The sequence below is a fragment of the Hemiscyllium ocellatum genome, chromosome 14, assembly GCF_020745735.1.
Source record: "Hemiscyllium ocellatum isolate sHemOce1 chromosome 14, sHemOce1.pat.X.cur, whole genome shotgun sequence".
NCBI lineage: Eukaryota > Metazoa > Chordata > Chondrichthyes > Orectolobiformes > Hemiscylliidae > Hemiscyllium > Hemiscyllium ocellatum.
This window is the reverse complement of record NC_083414.1, coordinates 45,133,295-45,148,981: the sequence shown is the minus strand read 5'-3', so window position 1 is coordinate 45,148,981 and position 15,687 is coordinate 45,133,295. Positions and strand designations below refer to the sequence as shown.

Genomic DNA, 15,687 nt, shown 5'->3' with positions numbered 1-15,687 from the left:
CCCATTACCCCTCCTCTCCCACCCCAACCCCTCACGCTTCCCATCCCACCCCCCCCACCCTCACTCATCCCTCCCCCCCACCCATCCCCATATCCCTCCCGCTCACCCCTCCCCCTCTCTCACCCCTTCCCCCTCTCTCACCCCTCCCCCTCTCCGTCTGCCTCCCTCTCACCCCTCCCCTTCCCCCACCCTCTCCCTCTCACCCCTCCCCTTCCCCCACCCTCTCCCTCTCACCCCTCCCCCTCTGACGGTAACATGGCGGCCTCCATGTCTCTCCGGGCGGTCAGATCGCTGAGGATCGGGCCCGGCCTGCCGGCCCCCTCCCCCCGCCAGGTGGGTGCTGCGGGTGGGCACGCGCTTCAGGGGGAGGGTGGGATCCGTGCCCGGGGGTAGCCGGCCCGGGACCTCCCCAGGACCCGCAACCACTGCCCGGAAATGGACCCGGAGGTGCGGGTGTCTCCCCGAATCCCCCGTCCCCCGCTGTACCTCTGTCTGTGTCCCTGTCCCGGGCCGGACTGTGTCTCTCTCTGTCCCTGTCCCGGGCTAGACTGGACCGGACTGTGTGTGTGTCTCTGTCTCTGTGTCCCTGTCCCGGTCTGGGTTGTTTGTAACTCTTTCTGTGCCTGCCCCTGTCCCGGACTGGACTGTGTATTTCTGCCTCTGTGTCTATATTTCTAACTCTGTCTCTCTTCTGGACAGGACTGCTTGTCCCTGTCCCTGTCCCCGTCCCCGGACTGAAGTGGGCTATTTCTCTCTGTCTCAGACTGAACAGATCTGTGTGACTCAGTCTCAGTTCCTCCAACAATGTGGTGGCTTTACAGCCCATGACTTGCTGTCAGTTACAGCCTGCACACCGCTAAGACCATCACTGACATTGTTTAAAACAAAATCTATCACCGCACATTAAAGAGTCACACTTTCTCCAAAGTTATTGACTACTTTATAGGTGTGCCTTTGAAAGAAAGTTTAGGTTGTTTGTAACATGTAATCAATATTGTAAGCACATTGGGTTTTTTGCAATACATTTCGCAAGCTTTTGTTTGTGTTTTCAGGTTATTGGAATTTTCTTAGTGTCAGTAGAGAGTTGTCTTTCTTTTTCAGCACGGTCAATAAAACCTTGGACTGACTTTTGTAATCTTCTGCCTTGCCCAATACAGATAGGGTGACTGACAGGAACTTTGTGTCTTGGGGTTTAACTGGGCAGTCTTCAGATCATCATGAGTTTCTGGTGATTGCAGGGTGCGAGTTTGTGACCACTAGCTAGAATTGAGGGATCCCTATTGAAAAAGCTGGAAGACACCAAACTAATGAGACATTTCTTTCAAGACTGAAATTTGCATGTTTCAGAAGGATGGGGAACAGGAACATAAAGTGGTACTCCTGCTTTTTTTCTTCATCAGGATATATTACCTTCATGTGTATATTACCAACTTATTTTCTTATTTTTTTCTTTTTTTTCCTCCAACTTATTTTCTTCTTATGAATGGTTGTTAACAATGTGATAGTGACCAGATAACCTGGCCTTTTTGGCACTTTCATTGAGGGACAGATATTTGCCAGAAAACTGGCCCTTTTTTTGCAATAGTGTCATCGTACTTTCGTGGGATCTGGGTTTAACATTTCATTCAAAAAAAATTTGCACTTCCAACTCTGGAGCTCCCTCAAAACTCAGAAACTGCACATCAGCCTTGGTTTTTATGCACTCAGTCTGGAAGGGGACTTGAACCCAGGTATGGTTCAGAGGCAAGAGTTGCAGAATTATACAGCACAAAAACAGATCTTTTGCTTCAACTCATCTATGCTGGCCAGATATCCTAAACTGATCTGGTCCCATTTTGTTTGAAAAGCTCCAAATGTGTTGCTGGTCAAAGCACAGCAGGTTAGGCAGCATCTCAGGAATAGAGAATTCGACGTTTCGAGCATAAACCCTTCATCAGGAATAAGAGAGAGAGAGCCAAGCAGGCTGAGATAAAAGGTAGGGAGGAGGGACTAGGGGGAGGGGCGATGGAGGTGGGATAGGTGGAAGGAGGTCAAGGTGAGGGTGATAGGCCGGAGTGGGGTGGGGGCGGAGAGGTCAGGAAGAGGATTGCAGGTTAGGAGGGCGGTGCTGAGTTGAGGGAACCGACTGAGACAAGGTGGGGGGAGGGGAAATGAGGAAGCTGGAGAAATCTGAATTCATACCTTGTGGTTGGAGGGTTCCCAGGCGGAAGATGAGGCGCTCCTCCTCCAGCCGTCGTGTAGTTCAACAGGTCTAGCAGCATTTGTGGAGAGAAACTAGAGTAAACATTTCAGGTGCAGTGAATCTTTCTCGAACCATTTGCCAGCATTTTGCCCGTCTCCTTGTAAACCCTTCCTACTCATGTATTCATCATATGCGGTTTAAATGTAATTGTACCAGCCTCCACCACTTCTTCTGGCAGCTTGTTCCATGCAAACACCACCCTCTGCATTAAATAGTTGCCCCTCAGGTCCCTTTTAAATCTTTCCCCTCACACCTTAAATGTATGCCCTCTAGTTTTGGACTCTCCTACCCTGAGAATAGACGTTCATTATTCACCCTATCCATGCTGATGATTTTATAAACCTCTGTGATGTCACCCCTCAGCATCTGATACTCCCAGAAAAATGCCCCAGCCTGTTCAACCTCTCTCTATAGCTCAAACCCTTCAATCCTGACAAGGTTCTTATAAGTCTTTTCTGAACCCTTTCAAGTTTGACAACATCTTTTCCTATAGCAGGGAGACCAGAATCTAATACAGGTTTGTAAAAGTGGTCTAACCAATATCCTGTACAGCTGCAATGTGACATCCCATCAATGCACTGACCAATGAAGGCAAGTGTGTCAAATGCTGTTTTCACTACCCTGTTGACCTGTGGCACCACTTTCAAGCAACTATACACCTGTACCCCCAGGTCCCTTTGTTTGAGAAGAGTTCTAACCAGATGTGTAAGTTATCCTTTGTTTTGTGTTTTGAGAACAAGAGTTCAGTCTTCAAAAGTAATCCATTAGTGAAAAAAAGTTTGATTTTTCCTGCCAAAGATAAGGAATGATATAAATGCAAATTGCCTCATTCTACAGGTGTGGAGTTTGGGATTTATGTATTGAAATGAAATGGCCTTGTATCATTGTGTGTGGAATTATTCTCAACACTCTTCATGGGATGCCTCGACAGCTCGGTCCTTTGGTTTTTCATTTTCAAATCTTGAGACTCTGAAAAGTTGCTAATGGGAATGAGGAATCGATACTGATGTCACAGCTGAAAATATTTGACCTGTTTTCAAGGTGACTTGCTGTGTCTGGAGAAATAGGATCTATTTGCCATTCCGTATTGTGTTTAAGGTGTGGACCGTAGCAAGAATAACATTTAACAAAGGAACTCTGTTGATATCAGTAACATTTACCAAGTGACTTTGCGCAGTAGTACAGTATGCACAAAGAGTCATACAGCATGGACGCTTCAGTTCAACCAGTCCGTGCTGAACATAATCCCAAACTAAACTAGTTCCACCTGCCTGCTCTTGGCCCATTTCCTTCCAAACCTTTCCTATTGATGTATCCATCCAAATGTTTTTTAAACATTGTAATTGCACCTATATCCACCACTTCCTCAGGAAGTTCATTCTACATGTGAACCACACTGTGTGTAAAAAAAAGTAAAAATCACCTCTTATGACTTTTTAAAATCACTGTCCTCTTAACTTATAAATGTGCTCCCCATCTTGGGGAAAAGACAACCACAATCAATTCTGGATGTAAGTTTGCTTGCTGAGCTAGAAAGTTTTTTCAAACATTTCATCACCATACCAGGTAACATCTTCAGTAAGCCTCCGGATGAAGCACTGCTGTTGTTTTCTGCTTTCCATTTATATATTTGGGTTTCTTAGGATTGGTGATGTCATTTCCTGTGGCAATGTCATTTCCTATGGTGATGTCATTTCCTGTTCTTTTTCTCCAGGGATGGTAAATTGGGTCCAAGTCAATGTGTTTGTTGATAGAGTTCTGGTTGGAATGCCATGCTTCTAGGAATTCCGGTCCGTGTCTCTGTTTGGCTTGTCCTAGGATGGATGTGTTGTCCCAGTCAAAGTGGTGTCCTTCCTTATCTGTGTGTAAGGATACTAGTGAGAGAGGGTCATGTCATTTTGTGGCTAGTTGATGTTCATGTATTCTGGTGGCTAGTTCTCTGTCTGCTTGTCCAATATTGTTATTGTTATTGTTTTGCTAAATGACGTTAGTTTTGCTAGTTATCTGTATAGCTTCGTGTACACTGAATGGTAAGGTCCTAGGGAGTGTTGCTGAACAAAGAGACCTTGGAGTGCAGGTTCATAGCTCCTTGAAAGTGGAGTCGCAGGTAGATAGGATAATGAAGAAGACATTTGGCATGCTTTCCTTTATTGGTCAGAGTATTGAGTACAGGAGTTGGGAGGTCATGTTGCGGCTGTACAGGACATTGGTTAGGCCACTGTTGGAATATTGCATGCAATTCTAGTCTCCTTCCTATTGGAAAGATGTTGTGAAACTTGAAAGGGTTCAGAAAAGATTTACAAGGGTGTTGCCAGGGTTGGAGAATCTGAGCTACAGGGAGAGGCTGAACAGGCTGGGGCTGTTTTCCCTGGAGCATCGGAGGCTGAAGGGGTGACCTTACAGAGGTTTACAAAATGATGAGGGGCATGGATAGGATAAATAGACAAAGTCTTTTCCCTGGGGTCAGGGAGTCTAGAACTAGAGGGCATAGGTTTAGGGTGAAAGAAGAAAGATATAAAAGAGACCTAAGGGGCAACATTTTCACACAGACGGTGGTTTGTGTATGGAATGAGCTGTCAGAGGAAATGGTACAACTGCAACATTTAAAAGGCATTTGGATGAGTATATGAATCGGAAGGGTTTGGAGGTATATGGGCAGGGTGCTGGCAGGTGGGACTAGATTGGGTTGGGATATCTGGTCATCATGGACGAGTTGGACTGAAGGGTCTGTCTCCATGCTGTACATCTCTATGACTCTCTGACCCCCTTTCAAGTTCATTAGCTGCTGTTTTCGTGTATTGGTGGGTTTGTGGGCTACCATGATGCCAAGGGGTATGAGTAGTCTGGTAGTCATTTCCGAGATGTCTTTGATGTAAGGGAGAGTGGCTAGGGTTTCTGGACATGTTTTGTCTGCTTGTTTGGGTTTGTTGCTGAGAAATCGTTGGACTGTGTTCATTGGGTACCTGTTTTGAATACACTTTATAGGTGATTTTGCTCTGCTCTGCGTAGTTGCTCTGTGCTGCAGTGTGTGGTGGCTTGTTCGAATAATATTGTGATGAAGCTTTGTTTGTGGATGTTGGGATGATTGCTTCTGTAGTTCAATATTTGGTCAGTATGTGTTGTTTTCCTGTAGACTCTGGTTTGAAGTGCCCCACTGGCTGTTTGCTCTACTGTGACATCTAGGAATGGCAGTTTGTTGTTGTTTACCTCCTCTTTTGAGAATCTTATGCCAGTAAGGGTGTTATTGATGGTCTTGAAGGTTCCCTCTAATTTGTTTCATTTAATGATAAAGGTGTCATCGAAGTAGCGGAACCAAAGTTTGGGTTGAATGGTTGGCAGAGCTATTTGCTTGAGTCTCTGCTAAGAACCCTGATATCAGAGATCCCATGGGTGTTCTACTGGTTTGTCTGTAGGTTTTGTTGTTGAAGGTGAAGTGGGTGGTAAGCCATAGGTCCACTAGCCTGTCTGCCGATTTCTCAGCAACAAACCCAAACAAGCAGACAAAACACGTCCAGAGACCTTAGCCACTCTCTCCTAGGTAGAGACATCTCGGCAATGACTGCCAGACTACTCAGACCCCTTGGCATCATGATAGCCCACAAACCCAGCAACACACTAAAAAAGCAGCTTATGAACTTGAAAGGCCCTATACAGAAAACAAGCAAAGCTAATGTCATTTACGAAATACCGTGCAAGAACTGTAACAAGCACTACATTGGAAAAACAGGCAGAAAACTAGCCACCAGGATACATGAACATTAACTAACCACAAAACGGCATGACTCTCTCTCACTAATGTCCTTACATACAGATGAGGAAGGACACCACTTCGACTCGGACAACACATCTATCCTTGGACAAGCCAAACAGAGACACGCATGAGAATTCCTAGAAGCATAGTATTCTAACCAGAACTCTATCAACAAACACACTGACTTGGACCCGATTTACCATCCCCAGAGAAAAAGAACAGGAAATGACATCACCAACCCGAAGAAACCCAAACATATATAAATAGAAAGTAGGAATCATCAGCAAGATTTGTCTGGAGGCTCACTGAAGAGGTTACCTCTTAGGGTGATGAAACATCTGAAAATGAACCTTTGGCTTGCGAGCAAATCTACATCCACAACTGAGCCAGCGTAAAGAAACTCACGCCCTATTTGATTCATGCTTATTTTGCATATTGGAGATGAAAGGTTCACTTGCCACTTATCCTTGGTTGGATTGACAATGGAACTAGACTCTAGAATACACAGTGGACTACGTTTAAATAGCTGCTCTGAGCATCAAGGGAAGATAGATTTGGGAAGAAGAGTTGCAGCACTGCCTCCCATTGTCTGCCTGTCATCAACTGAAAAAGTCTGTATCCAATTATTCACTGCGTAGGGGCAATTTTTTCTGCAGATATTGGAACCTGTATTGAAAACAAAAGTGCTGGAGATCACAGTGGGTCTGGCAGCATCCATGGAGAGATAGCAAGCTAACATTTTGAGTCAAAATGACTCTTCATCAAAGCTGAAGTGACGTGTGGAAGTGGCAGCATTTATGCTATAATTGGGGAGGGATGGTTGGAGTACTGGGAGAGAAAGGATGTTGATAGTACAGATTAAGTGATCGGAATGTGAGAATGGCAGGGCAATGGTGTGTCTAACTGCCAGATTGGAAAGAACAAATAGTTCCAGGGAGGGGAGAGGGAGGACATGGTGACAGAGAATGTAACAAATAAAATTTAAAGAAAGGGAAGGAATGAGAGTTGGATCATAGTCTGAAGTTGTTGAACTCAGTATTAAGTCCAGAAGGTTGTAAAGTGCCTCATCTGAAGATGAGATGTTCATCTAGTTTGTGCTGTGATTCACTGGTGCAATACAGCATGCCAACGTCAGACAAGGGGACATGTGAGCAGGACGCTGTGTTAAAATGACTGGCTAAGGGAAAGTTGAGGTCATGCTTGCTCTTCACCACTGCTAAAGAGTTGAGGAAATAACTAAACAGTCAGGACTTAGGTCATTTTTCACAACAGGTGGACGTACACTGAAGGAGTGCAACCAGTGTCAGCCTAAAAGAAAATACACCATTGCATTTATTCTAAACTTTGATGTGGAGTTGCTGGTGTTGGACTGGGGTGGACAAAGTCAGAAGTCACACGACACCAGGTTGTAGTCCAACAAGATTTATTTAAAATCACAAGCTTTCGGAGGGCTGCCCATATCCCCTGAATCTTTCCTACTCATATACCCATTTGGATGCCTTTTAAATGTTGGAATTGTACCAGCTTCCACCACTTCCTCTGGCAGTTCATTCCATACACGCACCACCCTCTTCATGAAAAAGGTACCCCTTAGGCACTTTTTAAATCTTTTCCCCCTCACCTTAATCCCATGTCCTTTAGTTTTGGATTATCCCGCTCTAAGAAAAAGATCTTGGCTGTTCATCCTATCCATGCTTTTCCGTCCTTCATTGCCGTTAGACTATATTGTAGCAGGTGAGCTGGAATAGTTGGGTGCAAGTGGTGACAGTCACTAAAAGTTTGCTTTTATGTTTTTAGATTTCATTATTTAGCTAAAAATATTCTTATAACATAACATAACATAACATAACATAATAGAATTTGTACAAAGAAAGCGACTGCCCCTTCTTCAACACTACAATTGTTGTGGACCTCTGTATTCCTCCAGTGCTAATTTCTAACACATCCCCACTCCCTTTAGTCCCACAATTGCATATGTGACTTTAGCTGTGTAAATCCAGATTTCCCTTATTAAATCCCTTTCCTTCTCTCGTTATTGTACTGTTAATTTGACAAAATATTTTAATGATCTATTGTTTGCTTTGATGTCTTTAATCTGATTTTGCTGCTCTGAAACACTTTGTGATGTTTTCCTGAGTTAGAGGAGTTTTATAAGTGCAAGTTGGTTTTGTTTTGAGAACTTATAAATGAATGTGAAATTGTGCAATGATAAATGTGACTGCATGCTGAATATCATTTCTGTTGCTTGTTGTGGTTGCTGTGAATTAGTATGACTGCAGTGTGTGTAGCACTATGTTTTATATGACTATTTGCAACAGTTACAAAGGTTACTTTGTATCACATTATTCCTGGTCACTCTTCGACATTCAATTTAGAGGGAAATGGCAAAATAGCCTATTAAACCCAAAAAGCACACCATTTATCAAATAGTCAAACTTAATATTTTTAAGATGTGTCTTAAAGCTTGAAAAATAACACACATGCATGTTAGAAAATCCTTTCAAATGCTCTTGGAGGCTTTGTGGGTAAGTCATTGCCCAGGTTAGTGTTGTCAGACTATGAAGCTATCAGTTTAATTCCTTTCTTGTGCTGAGTTAACCATTCTCAATTGGACTGTGATAAAGACCTCTACTCCTGCATGGAAGAATTTTTGAAAATGAGCCAGGCTTCCCCAGAAAATGAGCAAGGTTTGCAATGACCACTGTAGTAAATTACACATATATAGCCATCAGATGAGAAGCGAGTTGCACTTCTTTGTGTTGTCCTTCGTGGTTCACTGATCTGTTGACCCTCTTCAAAGTAACACATGAAGAATGTTGTTATGGAGCAGGCACTGTATAGCTTTCAGTCATTGTATAACCCTGTCTGAGCACTTTCAGGATAGGGGGACAGATATTGTATAGATTAAATCTTTGACAGATTTCATTCTTAAGCACTTTAATTTCTGATTTAAAATTGAACTGCTGCATCTGTTAGTGACATTCCTCAATGGTTAATGATATTTTATTTGAAACTGTTGCATTGATATTAGTTACTTATAAGAAAGAGGAACTCCACATTATATCAGTATAACATATTTGTAGACATAAACTTGATGTAGAAGTTTGGCCATTATTTCTTGTATTAAGCAGTCAGATCACTCATCACTCACTTGTGTTCATAATGTACTATTGACTTGCATGCCACATTGTAATGTAAGTAACATAAATTCTTTGTCTCTGACAATGGCCAGGATCTGACTGACTATTTGTCAATCCTGTGCCCACCTGTTAGAGATATGGATGTTTCGACCTTTAGAGATTAGGAATTAATGCTACTGAGGGTAGTTAAAAAAGGGAGAGCAGCCTTTTGAGATGCCAATATAAAAAAAACTTGTATATCGCATCGAGTTTAGCATATGTCATTTCTGATGTCTTGAGTATGAAGTCTAAGAAGTGATTAAAAATATAATCAGTTAATTTCCTGATTTAAAATTTGTAATCATGGTTTTAATCAAGTATATAACTGATACAATTACTGTAGCCACCTTTTCAAGTTTAGTTTACATGTTTTACAAAGTTGGAATAGAACATTTCATTAAATTCATGATGTCTAGCTGGAAACTCCTAGCAAATGAAAAAGTTTCTGAAAAAATATTCAAAAATACTGGTTATATTTTTAAATATTTCTTGACAGTCTTTAATATTAATTGTTTCTGAAATGATGCTTAATTATAGAGTTCTTATCTCTCAAGGCTGTGTACAGTCTTTCTCTCTGATCTGTATACCATTGATTCCTATAAATGAAGGAATGATCCACAATACTGTACTTCAGCTAGAAGTGAAAACTGAGATCTGCAAAATTGTAGCTTTGCTTTGGCCCGAAACAATTGAGTCACTGGTGAGACATTTTCCAAAATACAAGGTGGTTACAACTGGAATTTTAAAATGTACTTGTACTTGCTGTATTTAAGAATTTACTTTGGTAATGCACAAAATCTAGTTATTGTGAAAATATTTTATCACTTGCTACTGTTTTTCAGTGTGGACTGTTTGTGGTATCATGATGCTTTAGCAATTCTTGTAAATTATTTATTCACTTGCCAATAATATGCCTTTCTGTAATGGTACTTAGTGCTGGTAATGGCGAGGAGGTATTCTGTAATTTAGACTAAAATATTAATAATCAGAGGGTTTGCATTTTTCCATTAAGATAAATATTTAGTGAGCAGAAAGTAGAATGTGAAAAGTCTGGAATATTAATTGTGGAAAATGTAGATGTGGAAATCAGTCAGCTATACCAAACAGATATGAGAAACTGTATTGAGAATAACATTGGATGGATCGTCTAAGATCATGCTCGGCACTGGATTTGGACTAGGTAAAGGTATAGCCAAATCAAGTCAACCTTGCATAAAGCTCAAATCTAATGTGGGGAATTATTCTAAATTTTGCAGAACTGTTCAGTGGAGTGGTTAAGATTCAGTCTGACACTGTCATTTTCACAAGATGATAACTTTCACCCAGCATCTCAGACTTATCAATTATCACCCTGAATATATCCTGTCCACTGGCAAGATGCTGACATAGTGAGAAGTGAACCAGAAGTCTTTAATTTGACTTAGAACCCCAAGCATCTGATGGCATCAGAGCAAATGTAGGTTTAAAAAAAATCTGATTACCGCTCTCTTGATTGGTGAATTTGTAGCCAACCTGACGCCATTTGGAATTCCTATTGAGTTCAGCAAAAATACAAACTCTGGGCAAATAATGGGATAACAATACAATAAATCAATTACTTATTTTTGAATGTGACTAAATAATGCACAGTTCATTTGAAAATTAATGGGAAATTAAAGCTTTGTAAACTTGAATTGTGTTAATGAAAGGACTTAATGCCCGACACTGAGTGGCATGACTGCACTTTTGCACCTCGTGTACCTCAGGCCTCTGCATTCTCTTTTATGGTGTTGTGCAAAAACACAGTTATTTATAATTGTGTGCTAATGACACTCAATGTGTCTTCTCCCATCAACACAGGTTATTGCCATTCTGACACAACTTAATTAATTGAAGTATCTCCAGCTTGGCAAAATCAAAACTGCTGCCCTCAGCTCCCTCAAATGCCTGTGTCTTCCTCTGTGTTAATCCAGCAATACCACCAAAATCTAAAACTGTGTTTTTCAATTTCACCATTAGATTGGACTGTGATGTTTCTTTGACTAAGACTGATTCCTGTCCATTCCTATAATTGCTGTTCTCTATCTGTAGAATATTGCTCATCTCTGATCTTGAAATTTCAGCTTTATGGGAAATTAGTTAACGCATTCAATATTATTGTCAAATTTCTCTAACACTTTGTTAGCTTCTGTAAACCCCCTTTCCTGCACAACAAGAAATCAACACCCCTATCCTGACCTCATTAAATTCCATTGTAATATAATTATTGTCTTCATTTCTTTTCTTGCCTTAAACCTAATCATGGTATGTATCCCACCCAGGCTTGTCATTTACTTCAGTTGCACATCATGTATCCAACTATGACCCTTTTGATTTCAGCTGAATTTCATTCTTTGCTTTGCTACTTTAAGGAAGTCCCTTCGCACTTTGCTTTGTCACCTTTCTCTGGAATTTCAGAAGTCTGTTTAACTGTGCTTGTTCCTGAGTTGAACCCAAGTCTGTCCTCCATTCAGTTTTGTCCTTTATGTCCACTATTTGTACTTCATCCTCACCTTTTATGTGTTCCAGAATGTTATGTTGCTACATTGTCAGATTGAATATGCAGAAGTTATATTGAGGACCACGCATTAGGACCCTGGACTAGATAGCTAAATTTATGGTACTTCATGAGATCTACCAAGAAAATAAAGTCATAGTATTTCACTGTTTAGGATAAACAGCAATAAACAATTCTTTACAATATGAGGACTCTATATAATCTAAAATGCATGAAGGATTGTGGAAAAGGGAGCTTATTTTACATTTTGTGGTTGTAACTGACGTGGTATCTTTAAAAGATGCCATAGAATATAGAAAAGTACAGCACAGAACAGGCCCTTTGGCCCACTACGTTATGCCGAAGTTTAATCCTAATGAAAAATCCTAATGTCATTGAACGTTTACTGTGGATATTGATCTTTTTTTAAAGAAACCAGTCTTCCTGTAAATTGCATACTGAGGGTAACTGCTTTTTTTGATTAAGTCTCTCCTAGGACTGTTGTAGAGAAGGCTCTTCTCTTATGTGGTTTAGTTAAAGGGGAGCCTATTAAGAACAAGTTGTCATAGAGATGTAGAGCATGGAAACAGACCCTTCGGTCCAACTCGTCTATGCCGACCAGGTATTCCAACCGAATCTAGTTCCACTTGTCAGCACCTGACCCATATCCCTCCAAACCCTAAATGTTACAATTGTAGAAGCCTCCACCACATCCTCTAGCAACTCATTCCATACACACCCCACCTTCTGCATGAAAAAGTTGCCCCTTAGGCCTCTTTTATATCTTTCCTCTCTCACCCTAAACCCTCTCACCCTAAACCTATGCCCTTTAGTTCTGGATTCCCTCACCCCAGCGAAAAGATTTTGTCTATTTATCCTACCCATGCCTCTCATGATTTTATAAACCTCTATAAGGTCACCCCTCAGCCTCTGGGGAAAACAACCCCAGCCTATTCACCTCTCCTTGTAGCTCAAATCCTCCAATCCTGGCAACATCCTTGTAAATCTTTTCTGAACAGTTTCAAGTTTCATAACACCCAGCACCTCGAATTTATCTAAATTAAACTCCACTTGCCTCTCCTCAGCCCATTGGCCCATCTTGATCAAGATCCAGTTGTAATTCTTCGCTGTCCACTCCACCTCCAATTTTGATGTCATCTGCAAACTTACTAACTATACCACTTATGCTCACATCCAAATCATTTATATAAATGACGATAAGTAGTGGATCCATCACCGATCCAAATGGCATTCCACTGGTCACAGGCCTTCAGTCTGAAAATCAACCCTCCACTACCACCCTCTGTCTTCTATCTTTGAACTGTGTTGGAGGAAAGCTTGCTATGAGCAAACTGCCCAGCTGATCTCTCCCATTTCTGAATAGAACACCCTCTATATTAGATCAGGATGAAGCCTATTTGTTCTTTTCAAAGAGTGATTGATGAGATATCACAAGGCTGTATTTCCTGAGCAAACTGCATCTGCATGACTTCAGAGATAACCATGCATGATCAATGACTTAATGACATCAGTGTAGCAGACTTCAGAAAGTACATTTTATCCTTTTGCTTCAGGAATAACCCATTAGTTAAAAGTTTTTTCCTCTCACAAAACCAAACATTTCAGAGAAGTCTTTGTTTATCTGTTTTTTTTCCTGAAGAGTATACGTGTGTCTGTGTGTTTTCATGTGTGGTTTGCCATGTTTAGAAGAATAAATATTTAGGTATTCCTACTACTGATGTGTGTGTTAATTAATTGCTGCCTCTTTATTTAAAAAAATGCTCATAAATCTATAATTTGATTTATTAAGAAGCATGATGACTACAAAATGTATTTTTATGAAATATGTTGCAAACTTTGGAGTAACTGCCTCAACTGTTCTGGTCAGCCACCCTCCTTTCCTGTGTATAAGCTCTGAAACCACTCCAGCACTCTGGAACAGGAAAATCTCCAGTCTTTACTGACAGCCTCTCCAAGCTGTTCTGCCCATGGACTTTTACCAATAGCAATAAACACCACCATTATTACCTTACAACTCTGCTGACCTTTGAACTCACCAAATATTTACGGAAAGAAGGATTTGTCATGCCAACATTAAAAGTGGTAGACATGCACTTTCTCCTTTGTAACAGTGTTAATCTTCAAAGTATTTTCAGAACCGTACTAAAATGGATTGATGTTGAACAATACATCACCTTGTTGTTTTGCTGTTTCCCTTTTGGACAAACATCACTGAACATAATTTAGACTGGATAATCTCAAATTATTATATTTCTTTTGGAATGAATATGGCAAATTAAACTTAGGTTATTTATTTCAGATCATCTTTGTTATCAGAATTGAAAGTTATGGATAAAGTTCCCCATTGTCTTTTGAGTGTCTACAATTGTGCTGTGCTAATCATACTGTTGGCTTGATATTTACTCCAGCAATGTATTTTACTATAAGTGAAATTTGGGCCATCATTGGATAGTCTTAAGAGAATCTGCATCATTTGCTTTCATTTAGTACTACAGACAGGGATTGTGTGGTGTTGAATAAGTCCGGTTTGAGCCCAAACTAAAAAGCACTGAACAAATCTATGCAGGAGAGGGAAACAGTAGGTGAGAATGGCTTGGTTGTAGCTAACGGGGAACTTGAAGGTCCTCACACATAAATCACAAAAAGCTAGCATCCAAGTTCAGCGGTAATAGGGAAGACAAATGAACTATTGGCCTTTATATCAAAAAGAATGGAGTATAAAAATAGGAAAGGAGAAAGGTGAGGACTGCAGATGCTGGAGACTAGAGTCGAAGAGTGTGGTGCTGGAAAAGCACAGCCGGTCAGACAGCACCTGAGGAGCAGTAGAATTCATGTTTCAAGCATAAGCTGATGAAGAGCTTATGCTTGAAACGTTGATTCTCCTGCTCCTTGGATGCTGGCAGACCAATTGTGCTTTTCCAGTACCACACTCTTTGACTATAAAAATAGGGAAGTCTTGCTTCACCTATACAAGCATGAGTTGGACCACACCTCGACTTCTGTAAACATTTTGGTTCCCATATCTATGGGTCAGCATAGTGGCTGACTGGTTAGATTGCTACCTCACAGCGCCAGGGATATGGGTTCATTTCCATCCTTAGGTGACTGTATGTGTGGAGTTTGCACATTCTCCCTGTGCCTGCATGGGTTTCTGGCAGTTGCTCCAGTTTCCTCCCACAGTCCAAAGATGTTAGATGGATTAGTTATGCTAAATTACCGATAGTGACCAGGGATGGGCAGGCTAAGTTGATTAACCATGGCAAATGCAGCGTTACAGGGATATGGTAAGAGTGGTGGGTCGAAATGAGATGCTCTTCAGAGGGTCTATGTGGATTTGATGGGCCAAATGGCCTACTTGCACACTGTAGGGACTTAATGCTTCAATCTGTAGGTATAATGGTATTGAAGGCAGCCCAGACAAGTTCTCTAGGTTATTTCTGGGGTATCAAATGATTTTTTTATGAGGATAGGTTGAAGAAATTGGGATTGTATTCACTGGTGTTTGGAAAATTGAGAGGAGACATACAAACTTATGCGTAAGGGACTAGATTAGGGCACTCAGCCCTTTGAGCCTTCTTTGCCATTCAATAAGATTGTGGCTGATCGATTTTAACCTTAACTCTATGTTCCTGCATATTCCTGATGATCTTTCATTCTCTTCATCATCAAGAATCAGTCTACATCTGCGTTAAAAAGGTTTGGCAAGATTCTGTGTCCACTGCCTTTGGGAAAGGGAATTCCAGTGAAACTCAGTCCTCTGAAAGAAGAAAAGGTCATGATCTCGATTTTAAAAGGGTGACCCCTTATTTGTAAACAATGACCCCTATGTCTAGATTCTCCTACAGGAGGAAACATCGTTTCAATGTTAATCCAGTCAACTTACCTCAGGATCTTGTATGTTTCAATTAAGTCATCTCTAACCCTTCAGAGGATACAGGCCTAGTTGTGTACCATACTAGGATCCCAGCTATTCAAATAT

At 41.1% G+C, this 15,687-nt stretch overlaps 1 protein-coding gene across 1 annotated transcript in view; it reads left to right on the top strand.

Annotated features, from left to right (window-relative positions):
- The first annotated feature begins 221 nt into the window (after positions 1-221).
- The window catches only part of suclg2 (succinate-CoA ligase GDP-forming subunit beta), a 312,212-nt gene continuing 296,746 nt past the window's right edge, over positions 222-15,687 (top strand). The window contains exon 1 of the mRNA XM_060835682.1: positions 222-333. Coding sequence (XP_060691665.1) covers positions 256-333 — 78 coding nt within the window. The 5' untranslated portion in view covers positions 222-255. The remainder of the gene's footprint in view (positions 334-15,687) is intronic.